General features: G+C 35.9%; 1 protein-coding gene across 6 annotated transcripts in view; it reads left to right on the top strand.

Annotated features, from left to right (window-relative positions):
- Positions 1 to 176: 176 nt before the first annotated feature.
- The window catches only part of Xpac (DNA repair protein complementing XP-A cells homolog Xpac), a 49,005-nt gene continuing 24,179 nt past the window's right edge, over positions 177 to 25,002 (top strand). The window contains exons 1-4 of one of the 6 annotated variants that reach the window (XM_081747385.1): positions 177 to 314; positions 5,055 to 5,227; positions 16,955 to 17,069; positions 22,472 to 22,599. In XM_081747385.1, the coding sequence (XP_081603511.1) occupies positions 5,055 to 5,227; positions 16,955 to 17,069; positions 22,472 to 22,599 (416 nt within the window). In that variant the 5' untranslated portion in view covers positions 177 to 314. The other 5 variants (XM_081747390.1, XM_081747392.1, XM_081747371.1 and 2 more) reach the window with 5 other exon arrangements.

The following is a 25,002-nucleotide window of genomic DNA, read 5'->3' as shown; positions in this document are numbered from 1 at the left end:
TAAAAAAAAAAAAAATCACTAGAAAATCTTAGCTCTGTATTTCCCACATAGGCAACGGAATTAACATCACTAATATATTCCAACAAGAGGGAATGACTATTCCAGTTCTCATTTTTCAATTTCCACCGGAAAAGGTCAAAGCAGACCTACTAAGCAACAAACACAATGTTACTCCGCTTACAATTCCAAGGATATGGGTGAAACAGACTATGTCTGGACTCTGATAATGCAACACCTCTCGATAGGTGAAGGTGAGCTTTCTTCGCTAATGCAATTAGCAACCGCAGAAGAAGAAGAAGAAGAACACGAGGGAGGTAGTAAACAAAACGTTTTTTTCCTGTCAGTTAAATTTTCCTTGCAAAAATTAGGAAACGCTAGTTTGCATCTAAGTAGTCACACACATTTTTAAATCTATTCACCTTCTATTTAAATTAATTATCAGAAAATCGAAAGATAGAAAGTAGTTTAACAAAACGAGAGTTCTGAGAGGTAGTAAGTTCTTTCAAACGGATGCAATTAATAATAAATCTGCATGCTAGGAAATTAATGCAGTAATTTTTGATATAAAAATTAAGTAATTCTACTTTTTGTACTGTTAGAAGTACACGACTAGTTAAAGCACAAAGTGCTTAGGTAATTAAGTACAGTACAGTGCCGAGAAGTAATAGATTTGGATAACGTTAATGTATATGGGGTGCAGGTTTACTTTTGACGCACCACTCGAAATAATTCTTGAAAAAAATATAATTCTGTTAGTAATTTATAATTCTCTCAGTGATTTCATTTTTAATGCCCGCTAAAAGATTTGAGGTAGGCAACATGAAAATATCTCACTCGGCATAGATAAAATTCAAGGGGAGTACCGAAAGTATTTTTCGAACAATTACAATTCTTTTATAGCTTCGTATATATACAGAGTTCGGAAGTATGACTTACAAAATACAGTGCAAAACAAATCAACGTGTCCTAGGTGGCCATTAAGAATGCCATCTTAACGAGTCTGGGCAGTGCGAAGCTGAGTTCGTTGAAGGGGACAGGCGTGTAAGCGAGGGTAGTAAAAGCAGTGAGCAATAATAACAGGTTTCGATAGGACTTGTCATGATTTCATATTAGTAATGCTCCAGTTGTAAACATAAAATAGACCTACAGCTTATGTACACTGTGTAGAAATACACCTTTGGTAGAAAATGGTATGTATACACCTTTGGTATGTAATGCATTCATCTTTCGCATGCACTCAATTCTTTTCTCTGTTGTAAAACCCTTGTAGTGGTTTTGCACTTACAAAACTTAAAATACAAATAAATTATTGTGTATTTAATTGTATCAGCTGCAGTAACTTGCGTGCAGTTTTACTATATGAATCCTAGTATAAGTAGTAGTAGGAGCAGGAATGAGTTAGAAGCCCCGCGATGGTTTGTTGGGTTCTTTTCTTGACATAAAATGGGCAAATTAAAGACTTCCTCAATTTTTTCCGTACATTATATGATCTGTGTAAAATACAATACTTTGTATAGTAAAACAGAACCAAAATTTGTTCTTTATAAGTGTATCTTTTCATTCAAAGTATTGAATTTTACCTGTAAATCTTCCAAAATATGGTGCGCCAGAAGTAAAGTAGCACGATATCTTACTTGGTGTCATTGATGAAATTGAAGAGGCCACCAGAAGTAGTTGTTGAAAAATTACGATTTGCGTATAAGTACGGTTTCCTGAGCATGGCATTAAAACTGCAGTACAAAAAAACAAACCAACCGAGCCGTGGCAGGGCGAAGCTGGTGAGCCCGCGCGTGGTAGCGTCCGAAACGAGCAAACGCGCGTCAGCGATAGTTCAGGTACGTGGTTTAAACCAGCGATGTTTTTTATTTTTTATTTTTATTTTTTTTTTAACTGGTTAAAAAGAACACGGAAAAATGCATTAAATCGTATGAACTTCATAGTGACGTTTCCACATAACATACCATCTGCATTAGTTTTATCTCGTTTTCACCTTTTAATCAAGGCGTCCCATGTTTAATTCTCGGTCGAACCACAATCCTTCTTTCAGGTGTAAACCAAGTAGCGGTTCGGATGTCACTTTAAGCGAAAGTCGTCTTCTTACCTCGGCATTACATAACGATGTTAAGCCTAAACACACGAAACGAAACCAAATTGTATGCCCGAATGGGCCTATTGTCTTATAAAGAAGCCACGGTTGCATAAATATATTGATAGAAATTAGCAAAATTTATCGACTGACTATGTAGCTTCCAATATTAGCTTGGATTGGACTTTCAGTTTTAATTTAATTGAATAATATCTACATACTAAATTTGTAATTTGTTACCTCAGTTTTAGCGTACTGATTATGATACGTTGACCATAAACTTTTACATGCCAAGCAATAACGAGAATTTTCGTGGATTGCTTAACTGTTGGACCTTTCAGTGGTTGCGCGCGTCATGAATTAGAACTCTGACTTCAGATAGCCTACATCACTTAATATACTGTGGTTATTGGCTGTCTTATGGGCATATCCATGCTTAACAGGTTATACTTTTATTAATGTATTTCTACGTAGATATGCATCTCACAGATGGGAATATATTTCTATTATTTACACACCACTCAATCAAAATATTGTTACAAGTTTGTTCCGTAAATTTTATAAATATGTGTATTCCTACACCAAATCTGCACCCAAAGAAGGTAATCGAAGTCCTCGTTAGGGAAGAAAATTAATCTTGGACGTGCAGGTCAAGTTTAGTTACACAATGTTCTGAGGGAAGGCAGCAGTTCAGCAGTAGCCAAGTTGGCGGAAGTCATAGTGATATTGCTGCAATTTGGACAGTTCCAGGCGAGTTCGGAGTGAGTTTTAACGCCTGGAATACTTCGAGGTGGAAGGAAACGTGATACCATCTCTCTCTTTTCCCTAGGGACGCAGAACTACATACCATGTTAAAGGGAGGGAAGTTAGAAAATCTTAAAGAAGAAATAAAATAAAATAATCTCGAATTGGTAGGAGTTAGGGAAGTTAGTGGGTTGAACAGCGAAGTGTATAGAAAGTTTTACTCAGGTAATGAAAAGGGCGACCATAATAGTGTGGGAATAATTCTTGGTAAGGGCTTAAGAGAGAAGGTAGCGAAAGTAGAATTTGTTGATGATCGAGTTATGGTGTTAAGACTTGAAAGAAAGATCTGGTAGTAGTACATACATAGGCACTGATGACTTCGTATACAACTGAAGAAGTAGAGGAAGAATATGATAAAATAGAAGAAATTATAGACAGGGAGAAGAGGGGTGCACCAGTAATGGGAGATTTCAATGGAGTTGTGATATAAAAAAGTTCTGTCGGAAGCAATTATGATTTAGGCGAGAGAAATAACGGAGGTGAGGGGAGAAACATGTACATTTCTGGTGTTAGAATTCACTAGTAATTGGGAATACTTCGTTCAGTTAGGAAATTGTACATTGAAATTCTCAATACACGGGCGAAAATATCAAATAGAGTGTTATGATTCAGGACAGGCATCGGAATAATTTCAAGAACGTGAAGACCCTTCCCGAAGCCGATATTTTTTCTGATCATAACCTTCTGCTGCCCAAAGTGGATATTCAACTGAAAAATGTAGGCAGATGAAAAGTAGGCAACAAGATGTTGAATTTATGATTTTCTTATTCAGGTGTTACCTTTGCTTTCCTGCAGTGGATTCTGCAATTAAAATCCTTTTACTACATTCACTTCTTATAAGTTCTATGTTCAGTCTGGGACTAGATATCGTTGTTGGTTTTCGAATTGGCATTTTATTGGTGGCTAAGAAGTTGAATGTTCGTTGCTTAAGCAGCTGCAGTTCCTGGTCAGTATAGTGTTTTCACCCCTCTCAACCTCGAATATTAACGGCCTCAATAAATATTATGTACACAAGATAGATAGATGCACTTGTTCCGCTGAACCTCATACATAAATGGTGTCGTTAGCTCCAAAGAAGTTGGAAATTTTTATTTATGCATATGTATTAAATAATAATTTTGTTTCATAGTCAAACTTCTACTTTTCTGAGCAGTTATTATTAACACTATTAATTTTCACCAAAACATTTTTTGTCGTAAAACTTTTTTCTAATACAGTGTGTCTATCGGTCACGAGAGTCGTGAAATTTAGCTTTTGGGTCACGATTTTTTTATCTGGAAAATTTTGTTCTGTAAAACGTCAATATTCAATACCAAAAATGCCTATGGTCGGCTTTAGACGCTACCAAATTACAAGCAAAGCACGGTTCTATCACATATATGATAATTCGGCCTAATTCGCACCCAAATTCGCTCTTGAGATTGTCCTTCAGCGGCCATCATTGAGCAGTGGCGATGCAAATCGTATCGCCGAAGCCATCTAAGCGCTTTATGCAACTGTGAGAAGACACCAAGTTTTTATCGCTCCTCAGAACAGCCTTTGAAAAAAGAGGGGAGATAAACATAAGTGATAAAGTATATCCTAGGTACTGTTACTAGTTTTTAAATGTTACGAAATTTTATGATTTCGCAAAGAAAAAGTCACGAAATTTCAGTAACACCCTGTGGTAGTTCTATAAACAATTCGTAGAAAATCCATTAGTCCTTTTTCTTTCCTATCTAGTGATCCATTATCATCCTTGGTTACTGAATTTCTCATACTTTTTCTTCAGATAATGCAATTAAGTGCTTTTTTATATTATAATAGGAAAAATAAAGTGCTTTTCTGTATTAAACCCGAAATGTTCAAGAAAAGCCTAAACTTTTCCAAGAAGAAAAACCATGGGAAAATCATATTTTACTTCAAAAAAGCCAATTTTTCCGAGCCCTTTTACAGTGCTGTTGTGTCTTGCTTCTAATTCGATTGTTTTACGCTAATATTGAAAAAAAAAAAAGTATTGGAAACATAGTCTACTAACGTAATAAAAAATTTCGAGTATATAATGAAATTTGAAATATTTTCGACAAAACGTTAGGTGCAATATATATATATTGCCAGTAAAATTATATTGCATCAAAATCTTACGTTTATGTTCTAATATTTCTTCATATCATTATATTTTAAGATGACTGAAGTTGCGGCAAGTAATGCTTCCGAGGCAGAGCTTCAAGAAGAAGGAAATTCTTCTTCCCAAGATATATCCCTAACATGTGCTCAGAGGGCTCAAATAGAAAGGAACAGGCAGAAAGCTCTGATGCGTCGACAGGCAAGGCTTAATGCTCAGCCGTATACTAAGACGTAAGTACATAAATAGTGCCTTCTGTATGAAGGTACAAAATTTACAAAACAGTAGCTGATATTATTTACGTAACTAAATAGCTTCCAAGTAAAATGGCATGAGATCTTTAGTTTAACTCCCCTGATTATGTCGTTTACACTAAAGGAGATGAATGGTAAATCGAGTAAATGAGTTTTCGAATGACAATAGTGGTAATGGAAAACCAGAGAAAATCCGCAGATTTCATGATGTTTACCACTGAACGACGGGGAACATTAAAATGTATAAACATAATCGACAAAGCTTTGGTAATAGCTCCAGCATCATCCGTACATAGTGGAGGGAGATTTCATATGTTTGAATTGTAATTAACCTGTATAAATTACAACTAACCATTGTTAACTTAAACTGCGTGAAGAACTGTCTTATTAATAAATCCAGATTCTACTAATCCTGTTCTTCTGTGCTTTGTCACGATTTTTTTGAGTATTATATACTGGGTGTATCAAAAGTCCGGAGCCATAGGCCAGTTTCGTCATGAGTAAAGATAGTAAAAAGTAGAACGAGAGAAAAGTTGTTAGAAATTGGTGGTTTTCAGTGTAAAATGGTGGAATCACACCAGTCGTTTGGGTTCCACATCAGTATGGCGCCCTGAACATAAGGACACGCAAAAATGACGGAGGAAACCGCGCATGGTTGTTGAAGGAACCTAGTACAGTTCTAATTAGTTTTCCAACAACCTTGTATTACTAGTAGAGTGAGGGCCCAGGGGAACAGCCTGCTGAACTGGCAACAGGGTACCCTACCAGTGTAAAATCCAAACGGCTGGCAAGATGGGAAAAATTCCAGTTTTAGATTGAAAACCACTTATTTCCAACGACGTTCTTTGCTTTCCACTTGTTTCGTATCGTTACTCATAACGAAGTTGACCTATGGCCCCGGACTTACGATATACTAGGTATTGTTGAATTTCGGTTTCTTCTCAGACAACACTATGAAGATCCTGTTGCGAAAAAAATAAAAGGAAAAAAAAAAAAAATAATAGTGGAAATGAGATAAATGGAATTACGCCTCTAATGCATCGTCTCACAAGGTACAGTCGCGAAGGGTCCCCTCGCGATTCGTGTGAAATTGATTCAAATGCCAAGTTCTCCACGGCCCAATGTGTATTGTACTAATTTTAGCGACCCATACTGGTAATTTGCATATTATAGGCCTTCATATATCCGGAATTCTATCATATACTACTATAACGCTTGGACATAAAATTACTTTTAGTTTCTTCAGATATAACTGGACATGAATGTGGGCTTATGCAAAGCAAATTGGATCAAGTACTGCTTCTCTCACACATCCGCCATATTGTATTCAATTTTCGTTTTTTTTTTTTTTTTTTTTTTAATGGGAATAGGTGCAAGTGATACATCAAATGCATGTACAATTTTCTCGGAAATTCATTGGTGTAGTGAGTTTTACCATATGTTGTACCGTTTGCAGGGTTTTGCATTTAAATGTCAGGCAGTTCACGAATACTGAACCAAATAGAAAGTTGTGCAGGACCCCGTATGTATATGTAATGTTTTACGTGATTTATTGTTGACAAATATTCTGTGAACGTACGTACATGCAGACACACAGATGTCAATACGGAAATGGTAGGTCTTCACCCAAATCTGGTCGTATGTGGATTTACATCAGGCATTTTGACCATAATACAAAGGCATTTACTTTCTTGTTATTGTACAACATGGAAGTAATAACAGTCACTCACAGAAATGTAATAAGATTATAACCCCAATGTTGTAAAGAGTTTGTTTATACCTACAGTATTTTTCCAGTTAGAGATTGTTTTGGTGTGTCAACATCAAAAACGTAAGCGTAACTGCTATTACCCTGCAGTGTCTATTCACGAAGTGCGTAAAGGGATTTAACATACAATACTTTCCAAAGGGTACAAGCTATAGTAAAATTGACTACACCAATGAATTTTCGAGAAAATTTTACATGATTTTGATCTATCACTTGCATCTATTCCCATTTTGAAAATCGAAAATTGAATCCAATATGGAGATCCAAGATAGCGGTCGGTATGGGTAGCCTGTGTCAGAGAAGCAGGACTTGATCCAGTTTATTTTGCATATGCCCACACTCGTGTCCAATTACATCTAATGAAACTAAAAGCAATGTTGTATCCGAGCGTTATAGTAGTGTATGATTGAATTCCATATATATATATATGAAGGCCCATAAATATGCAAATTACCAGTATGGGCCGCTAAAATTAGTACCATACACATTGGGCGGTGAACAACTTTGCATTTGAATCAATTTTACACGAATAGTGAGGGGACACTTCGCGAATGTATCTTGTCAGTGTACCAGCGGGTACTAGATTATATTAACAAATAGCCACTGCGAAACCCCGTCGATCACCTTACTTATCCGATTAATCTGTTCAACACAATTCATGAATCGCATACATCATTACCATCATTCATGAGTGAAATCATAATCATCCTAAATTAGCTCTTCTCTTTGGACACGTTACATTAATTTCAATTCGTAACACATTTACCATAAATTCCGTTATTTATATCTAGACTTCGAATCAATATGCAGTATAAAACGGCAAAATATGCACTAAAAATCACGAGAAAATGCACTGAAAATATGCAAATATGCACTAAAAAGAATAAATATGCACCAATCAAAAGCTAAACTTAAATGGGAAATTGTATTATCCACAGAGAAAAAGGTTGTATTACTTGAACTACATATACTTGGTGTATAACTATGATGCATTCATGCTACAATACAGATCTATGAAGTTTTCGGTATTTTCTGGTAAAAACCTGCATTTGTCAGTCCAAACATTACTGTACATCGAAAATGTTACTTCCATGTCACAGGTCATTAAGGGATAGTATTTCAAAGAAGCAATGCTACTGCCGATAAATCTGAAATGGTGCGTCGTTGTTCCCAGGGATACTTTATTTACATTAGATAAGAATTATGTGCCAGGATTTTTCGCGTGAATTGACTGTGATTTTCGAAGAAATACTTGTCGAAGTGGTCATGGCGGAGTCTGTTTCGTTATTGAATCAAACAGCTCAAATGCAATACAAGGTCGTAATCATTGCTTTTCTAACCTCGTTATGATTTTCGAAATTGAACTGCAATGAGTATTGATAAACACCACTTCGCTTTTAATGTTTTCAGCTCCGCAAGCGTGCACGGCTTCTTGAATTCGTTTGGTTTCTGCGAGTTCAAACAGCTCAGTATGTGAAATTAAAGTACATATATATAGTAATTTAAAAAAATCTGCCCCAACTGTATGTGAATAAAGAATAAATATACTCAGAGAAGTAAATAAACATTTCTGGCATAAGCATATAGTAAAACCTGCCTAATGAAATTGAACAGGACTCGCAAAAAGGATCCCACACAATCCTTATGGAAATTGGATTTCGGTGCAATTGCTTGAAACAGTGATTTGTTGTAGATATTGTTATCCTGAGAAAAAGTCTCAATGGGCACAACCACCAATCACAGACCGTTTGGCCACTACAGGGCTGTAACAGTATTCTGGATTTTGATGGAATTACTCGAAACCATGATATATTGTAGATATTGTTATCCTGAAAAAGTCTGAGTACGCACAAAAGCTAACCACTGACCGTTTTTCCACTAGAGGGCCCCTGTTTGAATTCAGCAGAAGGTAACAGTATTCTGGATTTTAATGGAATTGCTTGAAACCATATATCGTAGATATTGTTATCCTGACAAATAAGTCTCAGTGGGCACAACCATCAATCACTGATCATTTGCTCACTACAGGGCCATTTAAAAAATGGCCGAGTATAACGGTGTTCTGGATTTCGGTGAAAATGAATGAAACTGATATGTTGTAGATCTTGTCATCGTTAGAAAAAGTTTTAATAGACATAATCATCTATCATTGACTGTTTGTGCACTACTGGTCCAGTTTTTAAAAACAGCAGAGTATAACATTATTTTAGATTTCAGTGAGAAATGAATAAAACTGTGATATGTTGTAGATGTCGTGTCCCTGAGAAAAGGTATTAATTTGTGGCTACCGAGCAACGTTATGTCAGTTAATAGAGCGTTTGTTCACATTCGGAAGGGTCGGCCCACGCCGGTCATTTTCTCTATGACTTCCAGAGCTTTCCTTTGTCCCGCAAGATGGATATCGGTATGTTACCAAAGCTTAAATGGTGTTAGCTGCTACTCACCACCTCCCTTTACCGAGTTGTGTGATCGGATGAGAAGATCTAAACATTTTCATGGTTTCATACAATTCCACCAAAATCCTAGAATATCGTTACCTTCTCGGTTTATTATTATTATTATTATTATTAAAAGCCTCGTAGTGGTTTCAAGCAATTCCACCGAAATCCAGAATACTGTTACCTTGTGCTGCTTTGTGAAAAGTAGCCCTGTAGTGGCCAAACGGTCAGTGATTGGTGGTTGTGGCTATTGAGGCTTTTTCTCAGGATCACAATATGTACACCATATCACGGTTTCAGGCAATTTCACCGAAATCCAATTTACATAAGGATCGTGCGGGTCCTTTCCGTTAAAGGTTTTAAAGTTAACGAAGATAGATCTATGCTTAAAAAAATAAATAATGTACATACATATAATGAACATAATGAGATAAAATAAAATGTTGTACATGCCGTATTCAATTACAGTATTTATTTATGCTGCGATTTAATACTCATGAAACTTACAGTATTTAAAAATAATAATAATAATAATAATAATAAGAAGAAGAACCCTACACATTATTTCCAAAGCCAAGACAAAACGTAGATACTATGCCCTTTTCAGCGCTCTTTCCTCTACTTTTGGCTCCCTTTTGATCTATTATATATATTATGCTCCTTGTTCCATGTCCCTAGATCAGCTAGAGAACGAATTATTGGTATTTGAAAATAACTATGGAAATTGCAGTTCGTTCAGAAACTCACACGGTATCTAGGGCCTTACATGGCAGTGGACTAAAGGTTAAATATGTAAGTAGAATAACATGAAAACGAAGATCTTTACAGGCAACGTAGTTCATATCCCTAACCTCTCACAGAATGTCTAAAAAATTTTTCTAAACGCTGCATTCCGAAACTTGAAAATTTCCGTTAAAAAGTATATTTTAACGTCCGATGTTCACAACGCAGATTCCGCCTAATCAAGAGAATTTAAGATTTTTTTTTACCTTTAAATTCACGGGACCGTGAAATATTTCCGTTTAAGATAAATTCTCCGGTTTTTAAGGGACTTGTTGAAGGCAGTTTTTACTGTATTAAAAGCCTGTGTTCAAAACCTTATGTTCTTGTTTAAAAGAAAATAAATCCATTTGAAATTACTTTTTGTATCCAATTATGTGTAGATACTTGAATATTTTCTTGTAGCGTAACACTGTCAGTTTCAAACAGTAATAATTAACAATGTATAGTATTGATACTACTTTAAATGGAATAAACTGATTTGAGCGAGAAATAGAACATGAATGGGAAGAAGGTAAATTTATCGAAAACATAATAGAAGACTTCAGTAGGAAAGTTACGTTTCGAGAGACCGAGGTGCGTATCAAAGCAACACAAGCTTACATTTAAATACTCTCATAAACTCCTTAAAGGAAAACTCGGGAAATTATCTCCTTATATCTCAGAGAGTAACTGCTGCGACAAGTTGTAGATTTTGTAAAGCAAAGATTTTTATTAATTGTAGAGCTCATTTTCAAAAAGGTTGTTCATTTCTTTCCGAAGTACATTTTTCAACGGTTTCTTTGGAATGAACTCTGTCGACTATGGAAAAAAGCCACATCTCGGTTGCTTCATAGTTGTGTAAACTCCTTACCAGACTTGAAACTGTTATGAAAATATAAGAAGGCCAAAAGATAGGGCGTTGCTGAATTTGAGTTTTTACTGTCGAACAAAATGGAAATGTTCTTTTCTGAGAACAAGCTTACTTATCTTGAAAATATTACTTGTTTAGCATACACTTTGCAAAATGTATTTTCTTCTTCAATCCATTGTTTCAGAACATAAATTCTAGATTTTCTTTCGGTATTCTTATACTGCCACAGGACCACACAATTTCAAATCCATACACACCCAACAGTAGCAAATTTAACTTCTGAGATGGGTGACGTGGAAATTTTGTTGTAGATGATTTGACACCATTATTTATATCTCCTTCCAAACAGGTAACAGTCATGTATCATTGCCGGGAGGATGAATCATTCACCCCTTTCTTATTCTCCCTTCACATGACCTTGAAAGATATTCTAAACTGACAACAAGAACCCATTTCGAGGTTTTCAGTCGATTTATATTAGAAACTTGAAATTCCATTTATAAGGACAGTTGTTTAAAAATTATCAATTTGGTCTTTCCTTTAAATATGCATTTATATGCAATAACCACATAAACATGCACTAACCTCCGAAATATGCAAATATATGCATTATAAAACTACTATTTTATCCCAAAACAGCTGAAACGAATTTATGTTTCAAGTGCATACTAATATCACATCAGGAATAAAACATGCAAATATGCAAAAATCCGAAGTCCTTTCATATCATTATATTCCCTAATTATAATAAATCCTATCTTAACATCGTACATATTCAGAAGCTCACTTCAAGTCAAGTGAACAACAAAAACAAACTGCTTGTTTGTCTTATTTTATATATATAACATGACCAGTGGCGGCGGTTGGACGTTAAAAATGGGGAGAAGGGGGACAAGACATGATCTGAATATTTGATATCAATGTTAGTTTTCCTGGTTGCTTGTAACACTTTGTTTGACGAAGGTTGTATAACCAGGGCCGGCCTTAAGCCGATTGGACCTATTGCTCCAAATCGGGCCCCGCGCATGTGCCGTCTACTCTGCTGTCCAGTCTAATCTACTGTACTCTTCACTGCCGTTTTAACATCATATTAGGCCCCAGAGCAAACAAGTGTGTTGTGGCCCCTATGACTAAATTTTGCTCCTAATACATATAATTAATACATGCCACACTGCTCGCGGGGCCCCCAAACAAATGGCTATGGTATCATTAAGATGGTTCTGCTACTCTCGGTTGTCAAGTACACATACCAACATTGCAATACAGGTACATCCATGGACTCCATAAAGGAGGGTATGGCCTCTCCCTAACAAGGAAATGAATAGTTTGTATTCAGTTTCCGGGTATAAGTACATATTTTCTGAATTTAATGCTGGAGTAGTTTCTTTACTTTTTATACGTTTACAACTTCAGTTGTAAAAATAGATATGTCCATTGAGTATTCTGCATACCCGCAACACCTCTAATATTTCTCAAATTTCCTTACACACACCCTTTGCCATAAAAATATTGTTTTCTTTGAGTTTGTGTAAAAATGTATATCATTATTTTGGGTGCACACCCTCTTTTGTTTTGAACACCCCACTAAGTAGGGATGATACCATACCGGGACCAAGTACCTGGGGAAAACCTATATATTGTCTGAAAGTTCTTGCCATGAGAAAGTATGAAACCGTTTTCAAATCACGGGCAAAACCGCAACTTGGCCCTATAAGGGGTCGGTTTGTTGGTGTTTATCACCCGATGCATGGCATATTCGATAGAATAAAAATGTAAGTGTCTGAGCCCATCATGTTCCTTTTTGACTCACTGCTAGAACGTCACTCGAGCAATGGTTTGATAATATCACTTTGCACCCAGACATACCCATTTGGTCAGTGTTGCCAACAAACTGTAAATACAGAGTGGAAAATTGTTTCTGTACCACTGGATGTATATCCATGAAACGTGGCATAAACATAATTCGTCATTGGAGAAAATATGCTGTGGACGTATTCCTCTCCCAAGTATCCCAGTTTGTCAGTGTTGCCAACCAATTGTGAAAATGGGAAGTTCTAAACCAGGTTCCGTACGATGAGACGTTTATACAGCAATCTTGACAGAAACATCACACGACACTATAGCAAAAAGACGTTGAGTGTTACCATCTTCCAACCATTCTATTTTGTCAGTTTGCCAACTAAGCGTAAACATCATAATGTTGCAAATGGCGTGCGTGCCATTGACCGAATATAGAACAAATGCGACACAAGCAGCATTGGACAACGCAAACATAATGTGAGTGTCTCCGTCTTCCAAGCACTCCAGTTTAGCAGTATTGCCAACCAATGTTAACATTCAAGATTTTCTCATGAAGTCTGCAGCATTAGCGAACATAATTAGACTGCGACCCATACTAAGTTTGTATTATGTTAGTGTGAACCCACAAGCACCCATATTGTCAGCGTTTTCAACCATTCTAAAATAAATTTTATCGAAAGGTTGCCTTACCATTCCATACATAGAGACAAAACTTGGCATAAAATCTTTCAACACAACAGCAAACATACTGTGGTTGGTATCATTCCCTAAGCACTCCAGTCTGTCAGAATGGCTAACGTTTTCAAAATGGAATTTTTTCAAATAGATATATATTAGCTTGGTTGTGTTTTTCTATTGCCTAATAATAGTTCTTAAGGTTTGTGTCATCTCATCGCCATTTCTTCGTCTGCAGTTGATAACGATTTCAAGCTGATTATACCTTTCATAAGTAGCTACTTACGATGTTCTCATTAGGATTCTCTGACTTGAATTCTTTTCAAAAACCTCTTAAGAAATCTTTGAACCAATGAATTCATATCAATATGCATTGCATTATGTCTTACAAATATAAGCTTATGGAACCATAGACTTCACCATTCTATTTCTCGTAAAATTCTAACCTAATTTGATATATTACATGACCGCCTTCCTATTTAAAAATGTCAAGCGAGATACAAGATGGCCATAATACTCACACCCTCAAATAGATGTTTACTTCCTCCCAGTGTCGGTTAATGTGTTTTTGTTTTTCATCCGTTTTACAAATAAAATTAAATTTTCAAACTTGAAACACATTATTATGGCTTATTCTGAACAATCAGGTTTTTGGCCACTGCGGCCGTTTTATGGACGGAAGCGCTTTAAATTTTGCTTACATTCGTTTCTTGATATTTCATACTTCTCTGCCAAGTTTTGTCCAGAAACTAGATTTCGACATCAATAAGTTTACTTGTAAGAGAAGAAAACTATGAAATACTGGTACAGAACCTTCTTGAAAAATTGCGAGGCACAAGGGTGAAATGTGTATTTTAAAATTCATTGACTGTCTGTATTTCCATTTGAGTTATTTCTCTTTAAAAAACATTGAACAGGGTGAACGTTTTCACCAAAACATTTTGCAGATGGGAAAACGTTATAAGGAAAAAAAAAAAATGAAATGAAATCTTTGAGTTTTACGTCCCACGGTTATGCCGGCTAGGCTAAAGGAGACGATGAGGATGAGTAATGAATGAAATGGTGGAATGAAGATAGTGGGAGGAAACGAGAGAACCCCGAGAAAACCCACGCACACGGTGTTTGTCCACCACAAAGTTCACTTGGCGGGGCTGGGATCGAACCTGGGACCCCAAGCACCAGAGTTGAACGCTCTACCACTGAGCCACCGTGGCCCCAACGTTATAAGGGAAAATGGGTATAACCACTAGACCAGCAGGGAGAGCAATGTGTATATATATATGTTCTACTACCTTGGTGCAAGTTAGTTGTAAACCTGGGGCCCCGCAAAATGTTTCTAATCGGGCCCCGCACCACCTAAGGCCCTGTGTATAACTATTAGGATACTGTCTTTTTCAGTTGAAATATCGTATATCTTGTTTCATATTTTATTAAGTAAATTGACAAGAGCAACTCAAGTAGATACTAGCCCTTTGTACTCTTAAACAACAAAGGTGTAAGAAGAGATTTGATTCCTTGCTCATGAATATCTGTCTGGAAAATTGTGTGATCAGATTAGGGGCCTATTTAATAACAAATTTGCAAAACAAATAAACAGAAAGGATAATATTAATCAAATAATTATAGTAATGAATAATAAGGCTTGTTTTGCAAAAATTATATTGATACTGGAAATTAATGAACAACTTATATTTTTAATTCCACGCATGCTATTATATGTGTTGTTACTCTTAGAATGACAGGGAATACTACAGGCATATGCTACGACATTTAAAGAAATACTTTTGCAGCTTCCCGAAACATGTTCGCTGCCATTAAGTACAGTTTTCACTTTCTTGGAATATATCAAAACTCAGCAATACTTACTAGAGTCACTCCACATTTCAGTTATACAAAATAATCCTAAAACCTAGAATTATGCTGAATTTACTAAACTGTACACCCCTAAACTCCTATATTATGCTGAATTTACTAAACTGTACACCCCTAAACTCCTATATTACACTGCAAAATTAATATTCCTTACTGAGCTCCTTCGTGGCTAAGGGGTTAGCGTACACACCTTTGACGTGGGAGACCCGGGCTCGATTCCCGGGGGGGGGGGGCGCTTACATGGTTCGGACTCCATGTTGATCATTAAGTCCACGTCTCATATAACTTCGCTGCTGAACAGGATGTTAAACTGAAAAAAATAAATCAGAATATTCCTTATTATTAGAAAGAAGAAAATACATTTTAGGAACTGTTGATTTTTGTGCAATTAAAGAATAACTTGTGAAGGACTTCTTTTCTTGCGAAATGTTATCTCAATTAGTTCCAGAGCGGCTGACTAACATATCGAGCCCTTGCAAGAAGAAATGAAAGTACGCTCGAATTGTGGCGCTCCAATAGGTTAATTTTGGGGCCATTTTTAGGGGCAGTTCAAACGCAATTCCTGTAGCTTTCTTAATTTCACGGGACACGGGAAGACAACCAATACGTACTAATGGAACGACAAATATTTTATGGCACCATTTTTATTCTATGAACCAATAATACATACAAAACTTTATATTTCCTAATGAAACTATATACACTAATGGGTAATTTCAAAAAAGTTGGGGGACAACTTCCCCCCTTTGCCCACCCTAATCGCCGCCCATGAACATGACACTACACATCAAGCAGCTATTCGCCAGCTTTGAATAACAACTTAATTTCCTAACACTTCCCATGGGCGGAGTGAAGGTGTTGTCTCCTATTCTTTCCCATTTGGTACAGACTGGATGAATCTCTTAGCCGCTTTGGGCGAGAGTAAAACGAGAAAATAAATCCTGCTTCACTGAGTATCGAACCCGAGCCATCTAGTTCGTGAGTAACTGTAGACATCGTACCATTTACGCCACAGGGACTCAGTTATAAACCACAGATATCATCGGAGTTCCCACCATCGTCACTTCTACAAAAGAAAAGACACAACGATTATGAAAAGTAAAGAAAAAAGCCACACGTCGTCTGTTATGTTTGACACTAATATATTAATATACATAGTTCTATCTTGTAATTCCTGTTCGTCCTTTCCACAGTTAACTTTTTTTTTTTTTTTAAATCGTACGAAGGTCTTGACAACGTTGCCACTAAAGGCAGCGAAATTTATGTATTGATGATTGTTCAATAAACTCATAATACGTAGTAGAAAGATTGGTTCATTTGACTGTTAACGTCTTTCAACGAATATGTAACTGAAGGCCTTATATAGCTGTGCTCTCTGAATACCATAACCATATAAAAATTTTGGAGGTCACAGTTGGTAAGTAGCTTTCTCATTTATAGTTTCATTGAAATTAAATATTATGATTATATACATGAATATAGAATATGTTTTAAATTAATACACTCATAATTAATTACAGATCTCCAGAAAAAGCCACGAAGCATGTCGTTCAAATACAGGGAAGCAGGTTTATAGATACAGGTGGAGGATTTCTTTTAGATGAAAAGGATTTGGAAGAACAACAAAACGAACAGGTACTTTTCGTCCTTTTTTAAACAGTGATACGTATGTACCGTCTTAATTTACTTTCATCCATTTCACATCACATCGTATACTTACGAAGCACAATAGTTTAGTACAATATTGTTTGTTTTTAGAACGCTATTTCGCATAGTAGATTGGATTTCATACGCTGACAAAAAACACAATTGAAACGTAACACAGTAATACCGGAAACATAAATAATCTAATTTCTTTCCACTATTTCCTTAAGATTTATCATGGTCGTTGCGTGGTGAGATTCTGTATATATTTTAACTAAAGGGTATGGCCGGATAAGGGGGTGAAAAGTGCCCTTACACGGATTACTGTGGTATTTATACGAAAGGTACCTCATATTCAAAAACAACTTTGCTAGAAAATCAACTTACGCCATATATATTTTAGCTGACATGAATTGAATACTATCAGAAGTCAAAGACGGTCGAGTTTGAGTTTCTCACTCATCATGAATGGCTCTACATGGCAATATGACAATCATAATCGTACTGCTTCCAGAAACTGTGTGAGAGCGCTAGTGCCACCGATTTTCAATCTGCTTTAGTAGGATACCAATATTTTAAATCGTGGTTACAGAAAACAATGTCTTTAATTATCCCTGTATATAACGTATACTCATATATAATGCACAATGTTACAAGTTTCTGCTGGTCTAGCATGGTTCAAGTTGTAGAGGCAAGATCGAAAGTGAAGTTCGGTGTGTTCGTTGTATCCAGTGTTTGCGTGCATGTAACAAGCATGTCAGTTTCCAAATATTCCAAGACCACATTCAATTCTACCTAGTTGTTAGATATTTTTTTTATCGTGGATTCGGGAAGTGCAGGTAACAAATTTGCTGCTCGCTGCAACATTTGCCGAAGCATCTAATCGATGAGTAACATCGGACGTCAAACGGTAACAAATCAAATGAAAGGTAAAAACCATATGCAAATAGCCACGTCCATTTCAATATTTCAATAGTAGGAAATGCTATCAAGAAAACAAACAGACCTTCTGACTTGGAGTGTCATCCTATTTGTACCTCATCTGTAGAGAATATAAGGTGTTTCTGGTGATGTTGCGTGCTCAAATCTGGATTCTGTGATGCAAGTGAGTACAAGTTCGGGGACAAAACAAAGTAGTTTACAAAAATTTGTATTTAAAAAAATACGAAAGCAGAATTACTATGATATATTCGAAGTGTAATGACATACATCAATATTCACTTTTGTTAAAGATGTCAAAGTATACAAACTTACGTTCCCAGACAATGAAATTGCCAGAAAATTCAACGTGAGAAAAATTGCATACACTTTTGTTTATAGGTATTATCGCCATACTCTAGAAGTGAACTAGTTCAGTTGTTGAAGGAGATGTAAATGTGCGATTCTGAGTACCATGAAAAGGCAAATGTGCACGTGTTATGTGACACCGGCGCTTCTTAGGTAATTCTGCAGCTTCTGATCTCAAAGCTCATAGCGAGTGACTTTTTTTTTTTTTAACTAAATGTTACTTTTTTTCAAGTTGGTCACTAAAAGTTACTTTTTTTCATGTTTGTCCCTAAAAATTACTTTGGGGGGGGGGGGGTAAAGTCATTTTTTCGTGTGATTTGTTTTGCATTGGCAGTTTTCTAAGAAAAATATTATAAAAATAAATGAAAAAGGCAGAAACTTGTTACTTATTACTCTTCTGAAAACTTCAGTACTTGCTGCCATGTGAACCAAGTCAGGTTTATTCGCACTGTAGCCTTTATTCTTTCTAAAGCACAGTGGTAGAGCGTTCACCTCTGGTGCTTGGGGTCTCGGGTTCAAACCCTGCTCCCGCCAAGTGAACTTTGTGGTGGACAAACACCGTGTGCGTGGGTTTTCTCGGGGTTCTCCCGTTTCCTCCCACTTTCTTCATTCCACCATTTCATTCATTTCTCATAATCACCGTCTCCTTTAGCCTAACCGGCATAACCGTGGGACGTAAAACTCAAAGATTTCATTTCATTCTTTCTAAAGCGCAGTGGGTGGGTGGTGGGTGCTTAAGCTCAAGGTGGGTTTGAGAGCCCTTCTGTGTCTATTCGTTCTTCTATTGTAATAGTCTTTTAGTTTTCTATCGTAATAGTTAACGCTTCGCTCCACGTTTGTGTGTGTGTTTGTGCGGTTCATCATGTTAATCTTGTATTATGCTTCTTATATGTTCTTCTTAGAGTAAGTGATGAATTTGAATATTTCAAAACATTCTGTTATGCATTTGTTTAGTCTAACTATTGATTTCTACAAAAATCTATATTACAACCTGTCCGTGCTCTCACCTATGCTCTCACATATATATGGGAGTGTAAGTGGATCTTGACAACAACCAAATGTCTATACAAGAGCGCTACCTTGACACTGTAAAATCATGCCCATGGCATATGTTCAAATCTAAACGTGTTCAAATGTTAGCTGGATATATTGTCTGGTGTACTCCACTCACCAATATGTCATACCCATTAGCCTGGGCAGTGTTAAATCAGACCTGTTTTCCATTAGCGTATTATTTTTGTTCACGTATTTGTAGTGTACCGAGACCAATTTGGCCTCCCGCAGTGCATACATCCATTATCTTGTTCTCTGACGCCACTCCCAACTCATAGCGGTGGTTCATGATGATGGTACTATTTTGGCTTAAGTGCAATTTCAAAAATCTCTCATTTTTGTTATGGAATACTTAGCAGCAGCCATTAGTGTTGTTTTGTATTATCCTAGTTTTGTTCATGTGTATTGTGATAATCAGGCAGTTGTTTACTGCCTTAACTGAAATATATCTAGAATTCCAGTGTTATTGTTTGTTGCTTACCTTTTCTATCAATTGAACTCATATATTTCATGTTTCTACTTTGTAAGATAAAGCTGATGTGCCCTCACGCACTAGCGACGCGATCCTTTCTATACCCTCAACCAATCACAGTTTGCCACCTGGATCACAGGTCTATAAAATTTGGGATCGGGGGCAGAGGGGAGATGGTTGAGACTGGTTGAGGGTGTTGTGAATTTCGTGTTGCGCTCGGCGGGGAACCTTGATTGATTTGAGATTTCGGCCTTGTCTTCCCTCACCCCATCAGTTGGGTGGTTTCGGGTTAGACTAGAGCCGATGTGTTGTATACTAGTGGCATTGATTGTTAATAATGGGCAAGTGCCATTTTAGAAGTGAATGGCTTTCCATAACGGACTCAAATGGCTATGTAATCTCAAAATTAACAAGGAAATACTGAGAACGAAGCCTTCTGCCAAGTTTTCGAAATATGTTAAAACTTTACTTACTTCAGCCATGATCCAGCCGGCCCTATTTGGGTTTAAAAAAAAAAAAAATGTAAACTTCAATTTATGCTCAAGTTTGGCATCAAGGTTTAAAGTTACTTTTTGATGAGATTCTGGTCACTTTTTCATGTGGTTTTGGTTACTTTTCAACTATTTAGAAGAGACAGACCACTATGAGCCCTGTGATCTTTTAATTGCTTTTCAAAGAGATGCATTTACCGTTGAACTTAAAAAAGATGTTCAAAGTTTCAATGAATGAGCCCAATGTAAATTTTACGTGTCTGCATACTTTCATGTCAAATATTAAGACGTCGTCAAATGATCGTGTAACACTTGATATAGAAAACTGTAGGTTACTTACCTTCCATGGAGCATTTAAGTGTGCAATTGAGGTAACAAACTGGAGAATCGTTGAATTTCTAAGAGTTTTACGTAACTTATTTAAGAATGTTTCAATGTGCCGTGCCTGCCGAGTACATCCATAGAGGCTCAGAAAATTTTCAAGTAAAATGTTGTTCTGTGTTTGAAAATAGTAGTATTGCATAGCGATCCTTTGATATTCATCCCTGTCTTCTGTTGTATATTCAGGGTCTTAGAAAGGATATAGTGGCTCCAGCCCTTGGAGCTGGTCGCGTAGGTAAGTTGGAAGAAAATAAAATGGTTATTTCTGATCTTACATTTTTTGAAGCACTTGCTTCAGAAAGAGGAATTTTCCTTGCTGAATTTCAGACTGACGCTTATCTCTGTCCATTTCTTTACAACACTTTATCGGTTGCGATAAAATATGTGATGCAAAAGTGTAAAACCAGAAGTTTTTAGTTGTTTAAGTTCATGTATAAGAAGAATTGATCAGGAAAATAAAGAAAATCTTCTTTTCAGTGAAAAACGTTCATGTTTTGGTTTTTGCTTCGCATACTGCCTTTAAGAAGTAATCTGAACTGATGTTGAATTGAATCGCATGAAATCTCTTTTAGCTGAACTTCTTGAAAATAATTGGTTACGTGTTAGGTGGCAATAGGGCAGATGGAGTTGTGAGGCAGTTCAAAAAGTTTTGTGAAAATCCAAATTGTAAAAATATATATACCATTGCAATATATATATATATATATATATATATATATATATATATATATATATATATATATATATATATATATATATATTGGTATTCTAGAACTAGTTAGCGTTTGAGTAACTTTTGACTGAATAATTGGATACTTCAGAGTGCAATGGTTCAAGAGATGTTGATAAAGTGGTCTTGATTTCTCTCTTGAAAATTCAAATCGAAAAGGAGAATTTTCAATCAATGCGCAATGTGTAGCAGATTATGTAAAAGAACGAACTTCAATAGCGCGCAGACTTGTGTACGATATAGTAGCTTCTTTTTGTGACTTTGAGAAGCTATTCACAAAAAAAAAGTCCATAATTCATTATGCACGAAATTGCACGCTTCGCAGAAGCAACTAATTAACGAAGAGAGGAAAAGGGATAAAAAAGAAGTTGAAAACTGGAAAATAAAGATTATTCTGAATGAGCTTGAAACGAAGAGAATTAAAATAATGGAAGATAAACCCAATATTGATGTGGAAATAAAGCGTTTGGAGAAGTGAAATGAATTACATAATACAACTGATTGTTTTTTCTAAAAATATATCATTGATATAGACGGCCAGTTTTAGATATAGACGGTATATACATTTATCCTTTCTCGATGAGTGTCTCAGTGTGACTTTTTCCTTTCATATATGACGAAACTTTCATCATGTAACTAACTATACAGAGTTGTGGAAAACAAGGATAAGTTAAGGATTTTTTTTTTTTTTTTTTTTTTTTTTTTGTAAATTTTGTAACCACTTTGGTTATCAATTTTGTGAGATTTTCGCTTTACAATTTACGGAACTCTATGATGAAGAAGAACGATCCGTACTGTTCAAGTGGGATTTGAACCGCAATTCGGATTTGTATTTAAAGCTTTGTGCTTCCAGCAGAATTTATATCGAGGTATTCTTACAGTAATGAGGATGTTTGTCCATGGGGTAGGGAGCTTTACGTTTCGAGCTAATTATACATAACATTTTTGTGTGAATGGTTATAAGTTCTTGTTGTTTCAGTTGAAAATAAAGGAAAAGCCTGCGCCAATAGTGAAACCAGATAAACCAACATGTGAAGAATGCCAAGAAGAATTTGATGATTCATTTTTATTCCAAAATTATGATTATCCTGTTTGTGATAAATGCAGGTAATTATTATATTATTTACTGGAAAAAATATGTATCTTAATCTACAGTATAATTATGTATAGTGAAGCAATAAAATATTTATATTAATGTCGATAATAATAATCACAAGCTTTCCAGTATTTCTAAATTTTAAACTCAAGGTAGATGCTGTTACGTCTTTAAACGCTCTCCGCCGCGGACTGTGAATTGGGGAGAGCGTATATAGACAGGCTTCATAAAAAAAGATTTTTCTTTTTCGTGGAATGTATCTGTAGACATTTCCTTCGAATATGTCTTCTACATGGTTCTTCAGTCTAATGTGAAGTGCAAATATTCTTCGCATGAGTAAAAGTTTTGTGGTGATTCCGAGACCAAAGAACCTTAGAAGGCCTTTTTTTTACTTACCCTCAGTCATGTTTCTAAAGAAAAATAATTTAGGTTTCGTATTCGCTTTTATTGTAAAAACTTTTATTTTTTCGCCAGTGCTTTTTTGCAGTTTTTATCACAAGCAGTTATATACATGTTTTTTTATTCTGATTTTTTTCCAAACAAAACCTCATGAAAAAACGCATGACATTAGTTTATTATTATTAAACAGGAAATTGTTAAATAATTTCGAGCACAGCTTTTATTTTCTTTCAAAAAGTTAATGTTATTGTCGTTGGATTAACTTTTACTAAAAATCAACTATTTCTGCTGAAGCGACTACTGAAAACAAATCTTCCATGAAAGGGGCTAACAGAACCTTCTCGATGTTTAATTTGTTCAGATCGTACGTGACACAATTGGTTTGGAGCAACCTTCGAGGCATTTTCCTAAGCAATGCAGAGATTTGTTTTCTTTTTTTGTACATCCCAGCAGTGTTACCCGCTCGAAATTGAAGTACATTATCGAATAAGCATATTGCAATTTTGCTTTTTCTTTAATTAAAGCGTGCAATTTCGTTGTTTTTAAATACTTACAAATGTATAAAGTTGCCTAATTGTTTATAGGTGTCCGACAAACTTCAAAAAATGAAATAATGATGATTGTTTTTGTTTCACATGATATGAGTAAAAGGCTAATTTACTTTATATCTTTTAAATCCTCAGTGCAGGGCTTATTCGTAAATAATGGGTCTACGGTTGTGGGTAGAAAGTCGTAAGTGTAGTAGATGGCCAGGGTTTTTTTTTTAACAATACATATATTAATAGATAAGAAACTATGTAAATTTTTACTTCTCAAGAAGTACTGCAGTTTCTGACTACTGCAAATCACACGTGTCTTATTTTGTTTATTTTCATTTGTTTATGTATTTTGTAGAGCACAATTAAAATAGTATAGGTGAGGAGAGATACCAAGCTAAAATAAAGAACTACACTTGCATTCACATAGGAGCTAAAAATAATGTCACAAAGACTGGTTGGCTTAGAGTTTAACGTCCTTTTCGGCATCGAGGCTTTATGAAACGGGCTTATAGCTTAACGTGTATCCGAACCCGTGAACTCCCACGGGGAATCGAATCCGGATCATCCGCACAGAAGACACACATCCTAGTCATATAATCACGAAAGAGCTCTACTGCCATGACACTATTACAGATAATTAAAATGAGTTTATGAGTTTAGTTTTACGGTATAGTTATATTTAAGGCGTTACTCAAGATTAGGATTAGATTTCTGGTCTTGCCTTGAGCATGAGTATTTTTATATGGTACTATTATTTATTTCATTATAGCAATTTGTGAATTCCTCAACCTGTACTTTCAGAATGTTATAGTGGAACATGAAACTCGATAAACAAATGGTAAAGTTCTTTTCAATCTGATAGGCCGCGGTGGTTCAGTGGTAGAGCTCTCACCTCTGGCACGTTGGATTGCAGCTCCAACCAAATGAGCTTTGTGATGGACAAACACCGTCTGCGTAGATTTTCACGGGCTATTTCCTCCTATTTTCATCATTTCACAATTATCATCCATTTCATCAGCACCGTCTCCCTTAACTTTGGTGCATAATCATGGGATGTTAAACTCAAAGAAATTAAAAAGAGTATAATCTGACCATTTTACATCCTGGCAACCCTGATACAATTTTACTACCGCACTCAACTTTATTTCTTTTTCATAAGAAGGTAGCTACGTTTGGGTACAGAACCTCGCGGCCAAAATCTTGCAGCCGAAAATCTTGTGTGGCCAAAATTCGCTGACCAAAATCTCGCCTGATCAGAACCTCACGAGACGTAATCTCATCTAGAAAAGTCCCATCAATACTAAATATCACCATAACGACTTCTTCAGTAGAGTGCTTTATATATCGCCATAGCTATAAACTTAAGAGGTAACACATAGATAATTATATTACAAGTGAAATGCCCATAGATTTTTATTTGTTCTGCCCAAGATCAACCTTTCATTGCTATTTAAATGACATTTATTATGTTTTTGC

Source organism: Thermobia domestica, chromosome 2 (genome assembly GCF_964235325.1).
Source record: "Thermobia domestica chromosome 2, izTheDome1.hap1.1, whole genome shotgun sequence".
Taxonomy (NCBI): Eukaryota; Metazoa; Arthropoda; class Insecta; order Zygentoma; family Lepismatidae; genus Thermobia; species Thermobia domestica.
Note: the sequence above shows the minus strand (reverse complement) of the source record. Positions and strands in the feature narration are given on the sequence as shown.